The 18,695-nt window shown below is 59.1% G+C and overlaps 7 protein-coding genes across 7 annotated transcripts; 3 read left to right on the top strand and 4 right to left on the bottom strand.

The window, feature by feature from the left end:
- Positions 1 to 2,005: 2,005 nt before the first annotated feature.
- Positions 2,006 to 3,420, bottom strand: IUM83_06173 (uncharacterized protein; the record flags this gene model as incomplete). The annotated part of the gene is made up of 3 exons (XM_067930356.1): positions 2,006 to 2,464; positions 2,524 to 2,868; positions 2,956 to 3,420. 3 exons carry the CDS (start codon positions 3,418 to 3,420, stop codon positions 2,006 to 2,008), a joined length of 1,269 nt encoding a protein of 422 aa, XP_067782571.1.
- Positions 3,421 to 5,363: 1,943 nt separating this feature from the next.
- IUM83_06172 (Metallothionein-like protein) lies at positions 5,364 to 9,014 on the top strand (the record flags this gene model as incomplete). The annotated part of the gene is made up of 8 exons (XM_067930355.1): positions 5,364 to 6,382; positions 6,459 to 6,839; positions 6,943 to 7,022; positions 7,611 to 7,688; positions 8,007 to 8,074; positions 8,157 to 8,386; positions 8,537 to 8,675; positions 8,748 to 9,014. 8 exons carry the CDS (start codon positions 5,364 to 5,366, stop codon positions 9,012 to 9,014), a joined length of 2,262 nt encoding a protein of 753 aa, XP_067782589.1.
- A 313-nt stretch (positions 9,015 to 9,327) lies between these two features.
- On the bottom strand, positions 9,328 to 11,505 carry IUM83_06171 (uncharacterized protein; the record flags this gene model as incomplete). Its single annotated transcript, XM_067930354.1, has 2 exons — positions 9,328 to 11,363; positions 11,457 to 11,505. The coding sequence occupies 2 exons, from the start codon at positions 11,503 to 11,505 to the stop codon at positions 9,328 to 9,330; spliced, it is 2,085 nt and encodes a 694-aa protein (XP_067782588.1).
- A 440-nt stretch (positions 11,506 to 11,945) lies between these two features.
- On the bottom strand, positions 11,946 to 13,022 carry IUM83_06170 (magnesium transporter protein 1-like; the record flags this gene model as incomplete). The annotated part of the gene is made up of 1 exon (XM_067930353.1): positions 11,946 to 13,022. One exon carries the CDS (start codon positions 13,020 to 13,022, stop codon positions 11,946 to 11,948), a length of 1,077 nt encoding a protein of 358 aa, XP_067782832.1.
- A 242-nt stretch (positions 13,023 to 13,264) lies between these two features.
- IUM83_06169 (Mannosyl-oligosaccharide glucosidase) lies at positions 13,265 to 15,976 on the top strand (the record flags this gene model as incomplete). Its single annotated transcript, XM_067930352.1, has 1 exon — positions 13,265 to 15,976. One exon carries the CDS (start codon positions 13,265 to 13,267, stop codon positions 15,974 to 15,976), a length of 2,712 nt encoding a protein of 903 aa, XP_067782565.1.
- Positions 15,977 to 16,727: 751 nt separating this feature from the next.
- On the bottom strand, positions 16,728 to 17,558 carry IUM83_06168 (uncharacterized protein; the record flags this gene model as incomplete). Its single annotated transcript, XM_067930351.1, has 1 exon — positions 16,728 to 17,558. One exon carries the CDS (start codon positions 17,556 to 17,558, stop codon positions 16,728 to 16,730), a length of 831 nt encoding a protein of 276 aa, XP_067782650.1.
- Positions 17,559 to 17,942: 384 nt separating this feature from the next.
- Positions 17,943 to 18,677, top strand: IUM83_06167 (Protease inhibitor protein; the record flags this gene model as incomplete). Its single annotated transcript, XM_067930350.1, has 1 exon — positions 17,943 to 18,677. The coding sequence occupies one exon, from the start codon at positions 17,943 to 17,945 to the stop codon at positions 18,675 to 18,677; it is 735 nt and encodes a 244-aa protein (XP_067782648.1).
- Positions 18,678 to 18,695: the final 18 nt, after the last annotated feature.

The following is an 18,695-nucleotide window of genomic DNA, read 5'->3' as shown; positions in this document are numbered from 1 at the left end:
CGCGTGGATTCTCGGCTGCGACCGTCTCACCACCTCGCAAGTCGTCGAGTTGAGCCGAGTGCAGTTCCTTGCATACCATGAAAAACCGTGATTACTTTGGTCGATACCCTGCGCCTCGATCATGGCTTCGCGGCCGAGAGTGGCTCCCCACGATGGACTCCACCTATAGTGACCTTCGGGACGAGGCTGTGGGAATCACTCGATTTCGAGGTCTCGCTAGAGTCAAGCCTGCTTGTCTGCGAGAGGATTGCTAACAAAGGCCAGCAGAGGCAGGTGGCGATCGGCTAGTTGGCGTGTTCTTCTCCCAGCGAATGGGTACGTGTTGCTGGAGGCGTACTGGCGACCGTGAATTCGCACTTCGTCGGTCTCCTCGACGTCCCCCACACGATGGCTACACCGCCGTCCATTCTCGGGAAGTGCGTATCATGATAGATGCCGCAATGCACGCTTGCTGCCGACAGTCTTACCCGAACAACCGCCCTCAACATCGAGTTTGATGCCAACCTTGATCCCACCTAACCAACCTGACCAATTCCTGGCCTACACAATGCAAGTCGAAATGGTCCAAGGTTGCACATCCGCAGGTCGGTACGAAAGGTAGAGATGTAAAAAGTGACAAACGAATTGAATTGTGTTTGAGAACTGCTTCAGAACAACTCTGAGAACTCCAATGCACACCAAATATGAATAATGCTAACACGATGCTGCGCCGTTTGTCGATATAAACCCACAGGAGCTCAACGCTCCCTGTCATAACTGGTCCGCCTTCATTGCCGGTAGTACGAGCCCGAAGTGGAGCTCCAGTCCGAGCCCGAGGTGGAGCTCCAGCTCCAGTCCGAGCCCACCGGCCTGCCGACAGCGCAGGCGATGCGAGGAGCCACTTTGCCGCACACGGCGTGGAGGATGATGTTCCACTCGGGCGTGTTCTCGCTCGGCTGCGGGTAGTTGGGGTCGTACCACTCGCCCATGACCTTCTTGTCGCCGTCCAGCTCAAAGAGCCCGAGCTTGCCGGCCAGGTCGCCCTTCTCGCAGACCAGCGGGTTCTTGCCGTACGCGTCCGGGTTGCAGTTGTACAGCGGCGACTTGAGCTGGCACTCTGGCGTGCCGGCGAACTCGGAGTCGGGGCTGCACGCCTTGAGCGGGTCGTAGTGGTTGCCCGTGATGGGGAGCGCGCACTTCTCGAACGACTCGGAGTCGTAGTCGTTCGGCCACTTGACGTGGATGTGCCACTTGTACTGCGTCACCTCCGCCGTGCAGTTGCCGTTGAAGGCCATGATCTCGCTCTGGTCCACGTCGCTGAAGTCGAGGTCGGCTTTGATCACCGCGAAGGTTGAGAAGGGCCCGGCGTACTGCACGTTGATGGTGCCGCTCACGCCCGCCGAGTACTCGGGGTCGAACTTGTAGGCGAAAGCCGGCAGCGCGCTGTAGTCGCCGTAGTAGCTGCTACCTTCGTCGTAGTAGTTGCTACCTTGGACGTAGTAGTTGCTGCTCTCGTCAGTGTAGTAGCTGCTATCTTCACTGTAGTAGCTGCTACCGTCGTCGTAGTAGCTGCTACCTTCGTCGTAGTAGTTGCTGCCCTCGTCGGCGTAGTAGCTGCTGCCTTGATCGTCGTAGTTGTCCGAGGTGTACTCGTCGGCTTGGGCACCGAGCGCAAAGGCCGCGAGCGCGTAGACAGCGAGAACCTTGGAGCTCAGCATTGTTAGTTGGATCGGGAGGTCGTGAGGAGGTGTGGTTGTTGGTGTGTGGTGCTTGGCAAATTGGGGAATGGACTGACGGTCGCAGTGAGCAGCGCCTGCATTAGCTGAGCTGGGTGACATTTTCGCCGTTCGAAGTATCCTGAGTTATACCATGGATGTGAATCAGGTGCAGTTGAAGTGCCCTTGACCGCAACAAAGTGAACCGGTCGTGTTAAACCGCGTGGATTCTTGGCTGCGACGGGCTCAAGTCGATGCGATATATGTGAATGAACCTACTTTGATCCCAGACGTGGTTACTTTGATCGACCTCACCGAGCTTCTAGCATGGCTTCGCGGCCAAAGGAGGCCCTGCAGTCCAACTCCACTAGCAGAGCACCCATCCGCTGGCAAAAGACCTTGTCGACTTTGACGAACGACTTGTCGAGCGCGCTGAGGAAGGTGCGCGTCTGCTGGGCCTTGTCGGCGCTTGTAACACTCTCATGGAACACAGGAATCGTCTCCAGTGAGGCCTCCACTACGGTCGAAGTGGAGTGCGATCCAGGGCCTTGTCTCGGAACCCGTCGGAACTTGAAATAGCCTTTTTTGTGGATTTGGAAGCCGTGGAAACTAATGTCGTCGAATTCCTGAATGTCGCCGACGGAAGCCCACGCGACGACAACCGTGCCATCCTCATCCACGTATCTCCGGGCAGTGTACTTGCCGGCCACCTTGGAGGTGAAGCCCTCGAAATCCGCTTGGACATTGAAAGACCGCGCTATCGTATCTGTCTGCAACTCCCTTTAGCCCAAGTCACCCTCAATGATAGACGCTCGCAATGCAAACTTACCGACAGGTCAGACTCGTCTCGCGCGACTCGCGTCTCCCACGCATGCCCGAAGAACCGCCAATACGCATCCGCTGCCACCTCCAGCCCGAACGGTAGGACAGTCCCGCCCTGCAGCTCCAGCTTGAAGCCGGCCTTGATGCTCGGGTCCCACCTGACCATTTCCGGACCCAAGGACAACCCAGACCCAGGGTATAGTGCTCTACTGGGACTTTGCATCTGCATCTGTAGTCGCATTCGCGCGACGGTGGACAATTGGTCCGCAAATATGTCCTCTGGCAGATCCTTTTTGCAGTCCCAATAACGGTGTGACTGCACTCCGGCCCCCACTCGTTCCACCACTTCATGCTGCACGTTATAAATCGCAACGACACAAATTCCATCAGTCGCCGGTCACGGAATGGTCCAACTTGAAGTTACCCCTGTCAACTCGACCTGATGCTCGTCGCACTTCCGCAGCAGTGTTTGCAGCTCCACGGACAGGCCCAGCAGCTCCACGTGCGTCTGCTTCAATTGCTGCTGCTGCTGCTCCGCGCGCAGTCGCTCCTTGAGCTGGCGCTCCGCGATGCCGTTCCAGACCGAGTTTTGGTCCGCCGCCGACCCTTTTTGGACCAAAATCTGCACCGACCGCGGCGAGTGCAGCTCAGTTTTGACGCTGCCAGCCACGGGCGACACACGCTGCAGCTTGAGTCGCTTGAGCTTGAACTCGAGCTCGTGCACCTGGTGGCGGAAGAACGGCAGCTCTACCTGCATGCGGCGCACGCGCTTCCGGTCGCGCGGTTTGGTCGCACTCGCATCGGTCGAGTCGCAGCGCGGTAGCGCATCGACAGAGCGAGCGTCCATGACGAGCGAGTCCGCCAGCGACGCCCACGCCTCCGACGTCCGCGCCGCGTCCTGCATTCGAGTCAGTTTGTGTGATTTGTGTTTCGGAATAGTAGCGGTGGACTAATTGGGATCAAAAGAGGATGCAATTCGGACTAAAACGAACAGATAACTAACGTTACATGACGGACGCTGCGAGAGCCTCTGCATCGGTACTTTAGTTGCTGATGCTGTACAAGCAGGTCGCGACAGCAACTCGCACCTTCGAACTACCAAAGTAATCACGGTTTTTCATGGTATGCAAGGAACTGCACTCGGCTCAACTCGACGACTTGCGAGGTGGTGAGACGGTCGCAGCCGAGAATCCACGCGCGGTTTAACAACAGGTTCGCCTTGTGTGGTCAAGGGCACTTCAACTGCTTGCTCCTGATTCACAGCCAAGCCAACTCAGGCGAACGGCGAAGCGGCACGCGATCCTGACGAAGTCGAACCAGAGCGCGAATGTCTTACCTCGAGCCCTCCCTTGGGCGCTGCTCACTGCGACCGTCAGCTCATTCCCCGATCTGCCAAGCTCCACCAACAACACTTAGCGGCCTCCTGACCCGACGATGCTAAGCTCCAAGACCCTCGCTGCCTGCGCGCTCGCGGCCTTTGCGCTCGGTGCCCAAGCCGACGAGTACACCTCGGACAACTACGACGATCAAGGCAGCAGCTACTACGCCGACGAGGGCAGCAACTACTACGACGAAGGTAGCAGCTACTACGACGACGGTAGCAGCTACTACAGTGAAGGTAGCAGCTACTACACTGACGAGAGCAGCAACTACTACGTCCAAGGTAGCAACTACTACGACGAAGGTAGCAGCTACTACGGCGACTACAGCGCGCTGCCGGCTTTCGCCTACAAGTTCGACCCCGAGTACTCGGCGGGCGTGAGCGGCACCATCAACGTGCAGTACGCCGGGCCCTTCTCAACCTTCGCGGTGATCAAAGCCGACCTCGACTTCAGCGACGTGGACCAGAGCGAGATCATGGCCTTCAACGGCAACTGCACGGCGGAGGTGACGCAGTACAAGTGGCACATCCACGTCAAGTGGCCGAACGACTACGACTCCGAGTCGTTCGAGAAGTGCGCGCTCCCCATCACGGGCAACCACTACGACCCGCTCAAGGCGTGCAGCCCCGACTCCGAGTTCGCCGGCACGCCAGAGTGCCAGCTCAAGTCGCCGCTGTACAACTGCAACCCGGACGCATACGGCAAGAACCCGCTGGTCTGCGAGAAGGGCGACCTGGCCGGCAAGCTCGGGCTCTTTGAGCTGGACGGCGACAAGAAGGTCATGGGCGAGTGGTACGACCCCAACTACCCGCAGCCGAGCGAGAACACGCCCGAGTGGAACATCATCCTCCACGCCGTGTGCGGCAAAGTAGCTCCTCGCATCGCCTGCGCTGTCGGCAGGCCGGTGGGCTCGGACTGGAGCTGGAGCTCCACCTCGGGCTCGTACTACCGCCACTGAGCAGCTCGCACGCGACTCCGTCGACCAGCAATTCATATCCACCAGCGGTGCGGCCTGGTGTTAGCGCTCCATATTTGATGTGCATCAGGGTCCTCTCCACCTTGAAGCAGTCCTCAGACAACTATTCAATTCGTTTGCCACATTCCTTGACACCATCTATCGTACTTGTACTCACACTGTCTCGCCCTTCCTACCTTTCGTCTTCGCTGTGATTGGCGGATTCAAGAGTTAATCCCCCTGCTATTGGCCTAAAATGCTCCGTTCTTTTCCCGCGTCGTTTTTCGCTGCTTTTTGGCGCCACATTTTCAAAGCGCGCCAGTCGCCACCAGGTCAGTCGCGCGCCGCTGCGCCGAATCGTCACGCGCAGTCTCGGAGCTTCCGCCGCCCGCCGCCCCGCCCCACGCGCGCCAGGCGACAGAGCAGACGCCGGCGCGTGCGACGCCGCCTCCCTCGTCTCCGCAGCCGCCCTGGAGCCGCCCCTACAGCCCATACAAGCAAGTAAAGTCCATGGGCGACTCCAGTCCCGCGCGGGGCGACGTCGCGGCCCCGCCCGCCCCAATACAGGAGCGCCGCAGCCTCGCAGACGCAGCGAAGAGCCCTCGGAGCGAGACGCAGACAGACGAACCCGAGCAGGAGCAGGAGGCGCAGACGCCCGAGCGCGACGAGCCGCTGAGCGTTCTCTCCAGCGACGCGTCGCCGCACGACAGCGACTTCGACTTCCTGCAGCTCGGCGCGGAGGACGCGCACGCGGGCCTGTCGTCGCTGCTGACGCCGTCGCCGTCGCCGTCGCCGTCGCACCGGCGCGGCCTCTTCTCCGGCCCCTTGGACGTGGAGCTGGAGCTGCTAGGGCCTCTGGCGTCGCCGCCGCTGTCGTCCAGAGCCTCCAGCGCCGCGTGCTCGCCCTCCAGGTTCTTCAGGTCTCCGCTGGCGCCCACTACAGGCGGTAGGAGCGCCCGCAAGAAGGCGCCCAAGACGCCGCAGAGCAGGAGCGTCGTCCCCACGAGACTGGGCGCCCCCAAGCGGCTGTTGGAGGCCATCGACTCGCTCGGCCAACACGAGGAGAAGCCCCCAGCGCCCGTCGCAGTCGAGGTGAAGCAGGGAATAGTCAACGCAGACAGCGTGCAGGCGGCAAGTGCTCGGCCGGTGCGGAAGGCTTCGACGGCCTCGACGCCTCCGCGGACGCCGTCGCCCTCGATACGGCAGCAGCTGCTCTCGCGCCGCCTGAAGGACGTGTTCGACCGCGCGGACGACGACGAGGAGCGGGAGGTTGTTCGCGGAGCGATGAAGTCGCCTGCCGTTGCCGGCAAGAAGACGCGCAGAGTCGACACCACGCCCTCGCTTCTTGACGCGGATGACATCCAGTGCGTGCCCAGCGGACTCATGACGAGCCCGAGTGAGCACGACTCGTTCTTCTCGTTCGCCAACTCGCTGTCGCCTTTGATGCCGGCGGAGGAGTTTGAAAACAGCTTCATGTCAGTCAAACTGTCGCCGCTGGTGGCTCTCACCTCCTACGACCTTCCGAGATTGTATGTTGACTGCTTGCCGAGATCGCTCCATCTGCGTTAGCCTCATTCTGACATTTTGCTTTTCTGTCGTTTACAGACTGCCACCGTTTCCTGAGCCGGAACACACTGGCGGCCAAGCAAAAAGCCCAGCTACCGGGGTACACGATGGCACACCGACGATTCTCAAGACACCAAAGAATACATCGAAGAACAACCGGGGACTGTCATCGGCGGGGTCTCTAGCAGGCGGTGGCATTTCAGCCCCCGGGTCGGCATCTGTGCTAGCATCTCCAAACTTCTTCAGTGAATCGTTCCCAAACATTCAGGCGTCTACTAATGCCACGCCTGGAAAAGATGAGCGCTCAAAGCTTGGTGGCCATAGCGTCATGAAGATGAAGCTTCACACGTCATTTGGAGCTTCTCCATCATTGCTCGATTCGCACCCCACGCGTGAGATCCAAGCAATCAACAACAGCCTGTACGTTTGTACCGTGGATTACATCGAATTGATAGCTTCATGGTATGCTGGCATTCCAAGACAGGTAAACTGACTCGGTTTTGACTGGTGTGTACTTGTATAGCAAAAAGAAGAAGTACATTCGCCGACGCAAGGCTGAGGAACGCCAAATGACGAAAGCTTCGTCTTCTACCAATGTCCAGCGTAAACTGTTGCAGACGCCGGTGAAAACGGCAACCTCACCGCACACAACCACTCGGTCGCCGCTGCATCCGTGGAACGGGCAAACTCCGCAAGGAAGCATGTTCAAGACACCCACACCTCGAAAGCTAGCTCCAAGTCAAAAACTGAACGACGAAATGCTGGCGGCACCTCCATCGCCACCTGTAGCGCGCAAATTGATTCCAGCCGCGGAGCCGGTGTCAGTAGCACCATCGACGCCGTTCAGCAACAGGAGGAAGCGGAAAGCAGTGCACTGTGTTACGATGCCGTCTTCGATGGCTAATATTTCAGGATTCAAGATGCAGAAATCCCCGCTCGGTATTCGCCAGGCAGTAGCGCTCGCTGTAACACCAGCGAAGCAAATCAAACGGGAGGCGATAGCTACGCCACAAGGCAGCTACAACGTATTTACACCACAGATGACCGCAACCAGCAATTCAAGTTGCTTGACTCCTTTCGACAGCAGTATGTTGAAGACACCGGCACCTGTGGGCTCGTCATCATCGTTGGCAGTATCGCTGCAATCAGCATCGAAGGCCCCACTGAGCCTAACACCTGTGGTGGTGTCAGCGCAGGCGCTTAAAAAGGCCCCGTGCAACTGCAAAAAGTCCAAGTGCCTCAAGTTGTACTGCGAGTGCTTTGCCAGTGGTGGGTATTGCGATGAGAGCTGCAATTGCCTTGACTGTTCGAACACAACCGCGAGTGAGGAGGTACGGCAGCAAGCTATCGCAGCGCGTTTGGAGAAGAATCCGAACGCGTTCAAGCCCAAGATCGGCGCGACACCTTCAATGACTCCAGTAACCACTCGACGATTATCTGCCGGTGCACCTGGAGGTAGCCAGGCTTCACCGGGAACCTTCTTGTCACCATCGGGTCAGCTGAGCTACCAGCAGCGGCAACAACTCTTGAGAGCTGGCTTATTGTCTACGAAAATGCACAAGCACGGATGCCATTGCAAAAAGTCAGCTTGTCAAAAGAAGTACTGCGAATGCTTCCAGGCAGGAGTGCCGTGCGGTGAAAACTGCCGATGCATTGTACGTAATCGCCGCCGCCGACTCGGTCCTATTGCTTTCGTAGCGTCCTCTAACCTCGTATCTACGGTTTCTCCTTGGACAGGACTGCAAGAATCAGGCTCCATGTGTCGCCCACGCAAGCGGAGTTGCAACCGTGGGTTTGACTGTCGGTGGAACTCCTGCGCGTATTGCCAACGAGATCGACGAGACCTTTGTTTCGCCAGTTCTTCAGGGCGTTCGGAAGCGTATGCGAATCGATCGCGAGACCTGGAAAAAAGACTTCTCGTCACCATTCGAGGCCTCACCCCGACGCGAGCGCGAACGCACAGAGCGGTTGCAGTCGAGAATGCTGGCTTCCACAGGTTCCAGTGGCAGTAGCAGCACTCCAGTACGATCGAGAGTGAGGGCAGTGCCGTTCACGTCACCGCCTACACCTCAAGTGAGAGTTGGAACCAAACGGCCCCATGGCATGTCACCACTTAGTGGTGAGGGCGAAGAGCAACGCGGTGCCAACAGCGGAGCTGCACCCAGTGTGAGGTCTACGAAGGAGCGCGAGTTGCAACAGTACGCGTTTGCATGCAAAATCAACAACAGCGTCGTGAAGGCTGCATTATCGGCTGTGGTACGTTCCTCTGTCGGAACTGAGCGGGTGTTTGTGCTACCTCTGTTTGGAGTTACCCTCCCTCCGTTGGAGAGCGGCGTTAGCGCGAAAATCTTCCGCTTCCTCGATAACGCTGATCTGCACAATGCCAGCTTGGTGAGTCACCTCTGGAACCAGGTCGCTCTCGGCGACACGGTGTGGGACCACGCCAACTTCATCCCCACAGAGGCGAACGTTGCTGCCTCGCAAAACAAAAAGATACTGGAAACTCCGGTCAAGCAGGAAGTGCGTGCTTCGAGCAGGCAAGTGGTGGTGGTCAAGCGCGAACCAAATCTTGCTGTGCTCTCGGCGCTTAGGTAAGTAGGATAGGATACAACGTACAGATAATTATTAGCTTGTAGTAGGATAGGAACACCATAGGAACTGTATTAGCCGCGCCGCCGATGAGCACACAGCAAGCAGCGAGCCAAATGAATGTGCTGAGTACACGTACAACACGACCGATTGAATGGATCATTGGGAGCGCGTTTCTTGCCCACCTCTCTGGATCCTTTCCACTCGAGGATCAACGGAGAGGATCATGCCCGCTGGACGCTGTGTAAATGCCCGACCATGAGCTTTATCACCGTCATCTTGAAATCTTGAGATTAAGAGAAGTACTCATACACTACGCTCACGGCGAAAGCTTCGGCATCCGGCGGGGGTTGTCCAGCGAAATGTGCTGCATGCGAACAGCTCCGAGGATAATTTCAGGCAGTTCTTCGTCGGTCTGGGCCTCCAGCAGGAAAGCCATGTCCACCACTAGCGACTTGGTCACCCCTTGCACCATGCCGACGACAGTATTGGCGACTGAGTTGGACGAAATGTCGATATCCACCTCGAAGTAGTTCTCTCCACGGTGGTACGGACACTTCAGCTTGTTGCCGAGCAGCGTGGGCTTGGAGCCGACCGACTGCTTGATGATGAAGCTACCCTCGACGACGGTGGGAATGAGCTTGAAGCGCGAGTTCCGGAACTGGTCGTCGCCATCGAAGAAGTCGTTCAGCAACTCCGAGAAGGGCGAGCCGTCCTCGAACACGTTGTCACGCACGGGCTGGAAGTAGAATACCATGCACGTGTTCTCCGGTCCTGGGATGATCATGTTCACGACGAATGTGAATCTGGAGCTCGTACGTCCAATGCTGTCCGGCCGAGAAGAGATGTTGTACCTTTCGGCAGCACTCTCGAACGACAGTAAATCCACGCCCACTGTGTGGAACATTGCCGGCGCCGACGGGATCTTCTTCTTGTCGCTCAGGTAGTTGTGGCCACGCACGCTAAAGAGCGACGCATCGGGTTCGGCCCACATCTTCTCCGGTAGACTGGTTTGAAGCTTCTGCACGCCCATAACAACGCCCATGGAGTCCACACTTGTGCGCTGTGTAATGACCGAATCTTCCTGGCCAACCTCCGAACCCTCGCCTTCTCCAGCAGGTGCCACCGAGACGTTAGGTGTAACGAAGTCCGTGGCGCTCATTTCATCGCGGATGCCAACAACGCTGCGCAACATCGGCATGACCAGATCCACATCCATACCGAGTTGGTGGTAAATGCGCGACCAGCCACCCGGGTCGTATCGGAGCACGTAGGTAACCAGCGTACGAATGGATCCACTAGGAACACGCTGAGGAGCAATGACAAAGCCACCGCCCAGCAGGTTAGCACGGACGTAGTTGTGACGCACACGGCACTCTGGGTGCTCGATGCTCTGGTACATGACAAAGTAGGATCCGTCCTCCTCACGGCGCCAGTAGCGCATGAGCACGAGGTCGCGCGCCTTTTGCCACAGTGGCCACAAGTGCGTTGGCCGCTGCGTCACGTAGACGATATCGGCGTGGTCGTCCAGCTGCTGAATCACGCGCATGGTGGCCGTGGCCGAGTCCCATCTCTGGAATCTCTTGGAGTTCATGATGAGCCTGAAGACCTCCGTCGGGGATCCGTGCACGACCTGCGAGACCCGGAAGCTCGGGATCTCCGGCGCCTGCGTCGGCGTCACCGCAGCGCAGCACACGGCAATGGCCGCCAGCGCCGTCAGGAAGCTCAGCAGCATATTGTTCGCGAACGAGTACATGCTACTGAAACTCAAGGCCGCGCCCACGAGGGCACTGAAGATGAGTCCGTTCGTGGTGGCTGCGTGCTGCGCGTACAGATTGGCCGCGACGTTCGGCCCGAGCGGACACTCCTGCATGATCCGGAGGCCTCCCTCCACCCTGGCCAGCCACCAGGCCTGCTCCGCCTTGACGTTGTCCGCGTCCAGATTGAAGAGCGACACCGTGTCCTCGTCGGTCTTCAGCAGCCGCGGCACGTGCGTGGGCGTGGGGAAGATCTCGGCGTCCGTCTTGAGCTTCTTCTGGTGCGCCACGAGCTCGCGGATGGAGCGCACGGCGTTCTCGAGCGCGCGCTTCCACTCCCTGGCGTTCTCCTCGCTCTTGGCGCCCAGGTCCAGGAACCGGTCCTTCTTGTACGACTTCTCGCCGGCGCCGGCGTCGCCCACGGCGAACGTGATGCGGAACATCCAGACGGGCCCGTGGTGCTTGTGCTTCTCCTCCGAGTTGAACACGGGGCTCACCACGCACGCGTCCGTCAGGATGTACGTGCCTCGAGGCGCCGGGTCGCCGCGCTTGCGGTAGTAGCGGAGCTGGTTGCCGTCCAGCAGGAAGTAGCGATCCACTGCAGACAAGGAACGACAATTTGTGACACATAGATTTTAGGACTTCTACTGCGAGGTGGGAGACGCAAGTTGCACGCGCGGACGGAGCGTACGCCAGATGAGGTTCATGTGGTCGCGGCGCTTGGTGAGCCAGCCCTCCATGGTCGCGCGCGGGCTCGGGAGCGGAGGCGACGAGGTGGCGAGGCAGCGGAGACTTTGCTGCCCGTGGCGGATTTTACGACTGAGCTCAGCTTTTGCGACGGATTGGGACATTTTGGGCCGACGGATGCAATCCGCAGCTGCGATTGGGCAGAGCGGGAGCAGAGACGGGCCCGTTGGGACGATTATGGCTCCCGAACCACACCAGACGCACACAAACTGCACTAAACGTGTGACAACGTGTTCAATGTGAGCTCGAGGGTATTGCTGCAACAGCGCGTCTACAAGGCGCGACTTCGCTCATTCACTCAGCCTCTTGACTCTCTCTCTCTCTCTCGATGTCTCCTCGCTCGTGGTTCAACAGCAAAATGGCTGCGTCGTCGTCGTCGTCGTCGTCGTCCGTCGACCGTCTCGACGCGTTCGCAGCGCCGAGTCCGCCGCGTCTAGAAGCCCATCCAGCCCGTGTACCAGCGGTTCTTGAACTTGTAGGCGTCCGTCATCTGGCGGTACATGAAGAAGAAGCCGAGCGCGCAGCCCACGATGGACACGTAGCGCACGGCCGGGTTGCGCACGTACAGCGCCCACTGCGAGAGCAAGATCATGAAGATGGCGGCGGCCACGTCGTAGCCGCCCACGATCAGGCCCTCGTACACGAACTGCTGGCGGCCCTGCGGGTGGAAGTACTGGATGTTGCCGTTGCGGTCGGCCGAGTAGGGCGGCGGGTTGCGGATGATGCAGTAGACCATGCCCGAGACGGACAGCCCGTAGAACAGCAGCGACACGGTCATCCAGAGCTGCTTGCGGCGCAGCTTGGCCAGGACAAGGTCCAGGTGGCTCAGCACCAGCTTGGCCGTGACGGCCGTGGAGCCCAGCGCCGCCGCCAGCAGCACGTAGAGGAAGGTCTTGGAGCGCTGGATGGCGAAGTCGAAGCCCGTGCGCTGCTTGACGAAGGCGGCCATGGCCTCGGCCTCCTTGCCCTGCGAGTACACGTTGTAGAGGTTCTGCGGCTCCACCTTGGCCTTCTTGGGCGCGCGCTCGCCCGCGTCGAGCGAGCGGTCGGGCGCCACGTACACCACGTGGGGCGCCGAGGTGAACTCGTACATGCCGAAGGCCTCCTGGTTGGCCTCGAAGTCCACGACGCCGAAGAAGACCTCGAGCCCGTCGCGCGTGTCCACCTTGACCTGCTTGGCGGCCTCGTAGCTCTCGCCCAGCGTCTCGAACTCGGGCGCCACCTGCGCGCACGTCTCGCACTTGTACTTGGCGGCCGTGGCCGTGAACAGCAGCACCAGGTGGTACGGCCGGTCGGGCCGCGCCGCGTAGCGCGCGAACAGCTCGTTCGTGAAGGGCACGACGCCGTCGCGCACGCGGCCCTGCAGCTGCGCCAGCTTCTCCGCGCCCTTGAGCGGCGCCTTGCGGCTCTTCTTGGCCGCCACCTCCACGTCCTGGCCCGACCAGCTGGCCACCAGCAGCAGCGCCGCCAGCAGCGCCAGCGCGCGCGTCATCGTCATCCCGCGCGCCATCGTCCCCCGCTCGAGGTGAAGGCTCGCCACGTGGAGGATCGAAAATGAGCTGTCCAGGAGCAATTACTTTGCTCTGTTCTGCGGAAACTGTCTCGTTTCAGAGTCAAGTTGTCTTCAGGACGGACAGGGTACACCGGACAGCAGGTTTGTGAGAGTTCACTTTTTTTTTTTGATAATGCACATTTCGGGAGACGCAGTTTTTTTTAGTCCGCGCACACGTGGACGACATACTGGTATCGGCCATGGCGGTCCCGACGGCGGAGGAGAGCGCGCGGCGCTTCCGCATGGTCTACGTGGGCGCGTCGCTGGTGGCCATGATCATCTCGACGTACACGGCGCTGTACGGGCCCATGGACCTGTCGGCGCCGTCCCCGGGCGCTTCCTCGCGCGCGCTGGACGCGTCGGCGCTGGACCAATTGACGCGGACCAATTCGGCCGCGCGCTTCCGCTGGGGCACGTACCGGCCGGGCCTGTATTTGGGTCTGCGGTCGCGCACGGCACCGGAATTTGTGTCGGCCGGACTATTGTGGGGCTCGCAGCTGGAGGACGTGTCACAAATCAGACACCAGTGCCGCCAGGAGGACCGACTGCAACGCTACGGCTGGCTCGAGCACGACGGGACCAATTACGGGCGGCAGGCCGTGGAGGACCAATTCAACCGCCTGCAGCTCAGCACCAGCTACGCCAGGCTGCAGGCCGACCTGGCGCAGGGCTGGGCCGCCAGGGTGCAGGCCGGGCCGCTGACCCCCAGGGACGAGCGGCTCGCGCGCAAGCAGGTGCCGCGCAACAAGGTGTCGCTCTTCTTCTACGTGGCCCTGGGCTGCGGGGACGAGGCTCTGCAGAACGAGTGCCGCCTCAAGCTGCAGAACCTCGTGGAGGTCGCGGCCGAGCCCGCGCGCGTGCAGTGCGGGGACGAGCAGTGTGTGCAGATGGTGCTGGCGAGTGAAGGGCCCGACGGGGAGCAACAGGAGGCGGAGGAGAACGCGGCGCCCTTGGCCTTCCAGATGCAGGTGCAGCTCAAGACGCGCCCCAGTGTGCGCGCCGCGGAGCTGCACTACGCCGGCCTCAAGAACGCCAACGTGCTCAACGTGAAGGACAGGCTGGTGGCGCTGGCCCAGCGGCCCGGTGGTGAAGGAAGCAAGGACCTGAAGGCGGACAAGGAGATCCAACTGGAGAACTTCATCGAGGAGGGCAGCACGCTCGTGGTGGTGCAGGCGATCGTGGACGTGGACGTCGCCACGTTTAAGGACGGCGACGTGGTGCTGGACGTGCTGTTCAATGAGGCTGTGACGTCGACCGCGGCGGAAGTCGTGAAGAAGCCGATTGACAGTCTCATCTCTGGAAAGCTGGCCGAGTACTCGCAGCAGTTCGATGAGAAGTTCGAGGAAGCTTTCCACCTGTCTGCGAAGACGTGGCCGACGAACGATGGCGAGGAGGAGCCGTTCAACGACAGTCTCGTGGCTTTCGCGAAGGCTGCTTTCAGTAACTTGATTGGAGGTACGGGCTACTTCTACGGCAGCTCGCTGGTGCAGCATGACCCGGAGAACCCCGAGAGCGTTGAGTCGCCCGTGAAGCCGCTGTTCACAGCTGTCCCGTCGCGTTCGTTCTTCCCGCGAGGCTTTGTGTGGGACGAAGGCTTTCACCAGATTGGTGTCTCGGCGTTCGATGACACCATTACGCGTGACGTGATCGCTCACTGGCTTGGACTTATGGAAGAGGACGGCTATATTGCTCGGGAACAGATCTTGGGTCAAGCTGCGCGCCGTCGTGTGCCAGCGGAATTCTTGGTGCAGCACGTGGAGCAAGCTAACCCGCCTACACTTCTGATCGCGCTGGAGAAAATGATGCAGTGGCACAAGAATGCTGACTCAGACAAGGACTTGCAGGAGTTCGTGCGTACTATCTTCCCTTTCCTGAAGCGATGGTACAGTTGGTTTTTGAAGACACAATATGGGCCGCACACTGCGAGCTTTCGTTGGCGCGGCCGCCACCCCAACGATGGCAAGCTGATCTCCAACACGCTTTCGTCGGGCTTGGACGACTACCCGCGCGCGTCAGTGCCCAGTGAGAATGAAATGCATGTGGACTTGCTTTCATGGATGATTCGGTCGAGCGATGTGATGGCCAAGCTTGCTGCTTTTATCGGCCAGGAAGCCGATGTGCAGCTCTTTGAGAAAAACAGTGAACACTTCTTCACCGGACTAGACAAGCACCACTGGAACGAGGAAGCTCAATCGTACTTTGACGTGGGTGATCACAGCGAGGACGGTGTCATTCAATACCAGGTTGCCATCCGCTGCCGCAATGAGGAGGGACAGGTGGTCGATGCTACGGCGCCTATTGCACAGATTGAGACGAGGAACGTCAAGTGCCCAGCGAGTCACCCTAATTTCATGTTCCCGCTGGGTGACGGTCGCGGTGGACTGCAGATGCTGCCCGTGTTCGTTCCCCGCACCACAGAGTTGCAGCATGTGAAGCACGTTGGTTACGTCAGCGTGTTCCCGCTGCTATTGAAGGTGTTGCCACCGGACTCTCCGAAGCTGCTTGCTCTTCTGAAGCAGATCACGGACCCTGCGCACCTGTGGTCGCCGTTCGGATTGCGCTCCTTGTCAACGCGGGACCAGTTCTACGAGCAAGAGAACGCGCCAGGTGACAACCCGTACTGGCGTGGAGCTATCTGGATGAACGCCAACTACCTGGCTTTGGATGCGCTACACCACTACGCGCAACCGAGTACGGGCAGCCCGTTCCAGAAGGAGTTTGAAAGGGCGTACTCTGCGTTGCGAATGAACGTGATCGCCAACGTCTATCGCGAATACGAGCGCACAGGATACCTGTGGGAGCAGTACAACGGCGACATCAGTGACAAGCAGCACTATGGCCAGGGACAGCGGTGCCACCCGTTCTCGGGCTGGACGGCGCTCGTGGTGAACATTATGGCGGAGATCTACTAGAGTGCAGGCTTCCGGTGTGCATAGTGCTACCAAGAATAATGGATGGACATTGTCTCGTTGGACTCATGTGCAAATAATGGCGAACCAGAGTGATACGTGTAAGGTATGCTGGTATACGCCGGTTCGATGTGTGTTGAGTAAAGAGAAGATAATACCACACAACGGCGCCTCCTGTCTAACGCTGTCGTGGTCCATCGGATCCAATACACGTATTAGTAGTTACACGAATCTTGAGCCAGTTTTCGCACTATGGGATCTGTCTCCGAAGGTATCAGAACGGGAAATTTCATTAATTAGTTATCTTATCACTACACAATTCACTCATACGACCCCAAGCTTCGATAACACCAATGACTTCATATCTTCGTTCTCGGCCATGGGTTTCGTCCACTACCTGCAACTGGTGGTGGTGTTCATCTTCCTCGCTCTAAGCGTTTTGACTACAGAGCCTAGCCAAAGCAAGTATTCTCACGTTGACAAGGCTGCATCCAGCTTGGACGGTTCTGAAGAAAGTGGCTTCTGGGAAAGCCTCAAGATGTGGGCGAAGTCGGCCAGCATGGAGTATTCCGACGACGCAGTTATAGCGAAGCTACGGCTCTCGAAGCTAACAGGAGAAGTCTCGTTACCGACTAAGAGGGTGGCTGTCAGCTTGGCGAAGATACTGCTGGTAGAATCTGAACTTGGGGTTACAAAACTTACACTTCATTGATAGTTAAAAAATGCCAACAACTCCAGATCCTTTCATCCTCCACTACACGAGATAGTTGGCTGGGCAGGACAGCGGGTCCCATTCATCCGATTGTTCAATTCGCGGCGTCGGTCTGATAAAGCGACGAGTGAACTTTTGAGTCCCTGCTGGGCCCGCAGCATCGAACGCGATCTGCGCATTAGCAGTCGCAAGCGCGAATGCTACCAGAGCGCAGTGGTAAGAGGCTCCGTGCTGCCAGTGCAGCGTGAGCTCGTCGAGGTAGTCGCGGTCGATGTACGTGCTGCTGTAATACCACCACGCCACGGTCACCAGGAACCCGAGCATGGCGCTCGTGAAGCTCGCGAACGCGTGACAACCCGTGAAGCTTCGCGGGAAGAACATATCCGACATCCCCAGACTCACCGTCGCGAAGAAGCCCCACAGCGCCATGGCGTACTTGGTGGTCTCCAGCACTACAAGACACGCCACGTTCTGCGCGCCCTGCATGTACCAGGTGAGTTCTCCTCGCGTCTGGCACCAGCAGGACAGCGCTTGGGTGACCACGGAGTCTTCGTTGCTCGCATTGTCTCTTTCTAGGTGTGTCGGTAGCATGGCGAGCGGATCGGGGGCGGCACTGGGCCAGACGTCAGGCTGATGCGAGTTCTCGAGGATGGCGTGCAGGAACGGCTGGCACTCCGAGCTGCCGTTTCCGAGCCGCATGCAGTAGCCGTCGGGTGCAAACGCAAGCTGCTGCACTGCATTACCGTCGCTGCTTGGCGAGTCGAACGACTTGAACTCGATGACGACCCAGGAGTGCAGACGCACGGCAACGATCACCAGCACCAATACTGAGACTTGCAACACGACCTGGAGGATCTGCAAGCTCCGCAACATGGACTCCTAGATTGAGCACGAACTGGGTGGGCGGTGTAGCGTTGATCGAGCTATGCCATGCAATCGAACTGCGGAGTGAGAGAGAGCCATCTCCCGCATGCGTGTCAAGGCGTCGAGGACGTTATCGATGACGAATGGCCACATCTGGCTACAGCTCTACCGTCTGCCGCCTCGTACCATGCTGTCATGAACGCTCTCGGTTAGCGTTGAAACAATGCGAGAGCCATTGTCACCGCGAGTGATGCTACGGCCGACAAGAAGCTTGTGAGTCATGGTGTCGCTTGGTAGGTGGTGTTGAAGTTGGCCACCAAGTATCCTCTTGGTCGGGATGCTGCTCCAGTTCCGAACCCGCGACGAACCCCTCCGTTCTCCCCGAGAAACGATATGGCTGCGGTGAGCTCGCAGTCGAGTTCGGGCTGCGACTTCGCCTGCTTGGCCATCTTCGACCCCATGTGCGCCTCGAGCGGTCAGACGTTCAGCAACGAGTGCGAATTTAACCGGACAAAATGCGTTTCTGGCAACGACACACTTGAGATCGTGGCGCGAGGATCGTGCTCCAGTGCTAGCGGCAGCAGTGGAAGAGGAAGCGGAACCAGTTGCCTCCAGGAGTTCGCGTGTCTGGACGTGTACGCGCCAGTGTGCGGCTCGGACGGACAGACCTACAGCAACCAGTGCTTCTTGAGTCGAGCTCAGTGCTCTGATCTGACCCTGACCGTGGCATCTAGCGGCGAGTGCAGCACGACCAGCAGCTCCGCCATGGACGACATTGGAGCTCTGGGCTCTGCCTCTCATGGAGACTGCGTCGAAAGTGTCTGCACGAAGGAGTTCATCCCGCAGTGCGGCTCGGACGGCGTCACGTACGGCAACGCGTGTCTCCTTCAGAACGCCCACTGTGTCAACCCCTCGCTCACGCTCGCGTTCGAAGGAGAATGCGCTACTGCGATCGGGTCATCGGCGTCGATGTCAGGTCCGGGACCTGCAGTCGGATCGGAGTCGGCAGCAGCAATTGCTAGCTCGGGATCAACTTCGTCGTCGGAGACCAACACCGCAACCTTCAATCGGAAGAGCGCCACGCTGGTCTCAGTAGTGGCAGCACTTCTTGCAACGCTACCCTTGTAGTGGGAAGAGCTGGGAGTG

The sequence above is a fragment of the Phytophthora cinnamomi genome (assembly GCF_018691715.1).
Source record: "Phytophthora cinnamomi strain GKB4 chromosome Unknown Contig104, whole genome shotgun sequence".
NCBI classification, from domain to species: domain Eukaryota; phylum Oomycota; class Peronosporomycetes; order Peronosporales; family Peronosporaceae; genus Phytophthora; species Phytophthora cinnamomi.
Note: the sequence above shows the minus strand (reverse complement) of the source record. Positions and strands in the feature narration are given on the sequence as shown.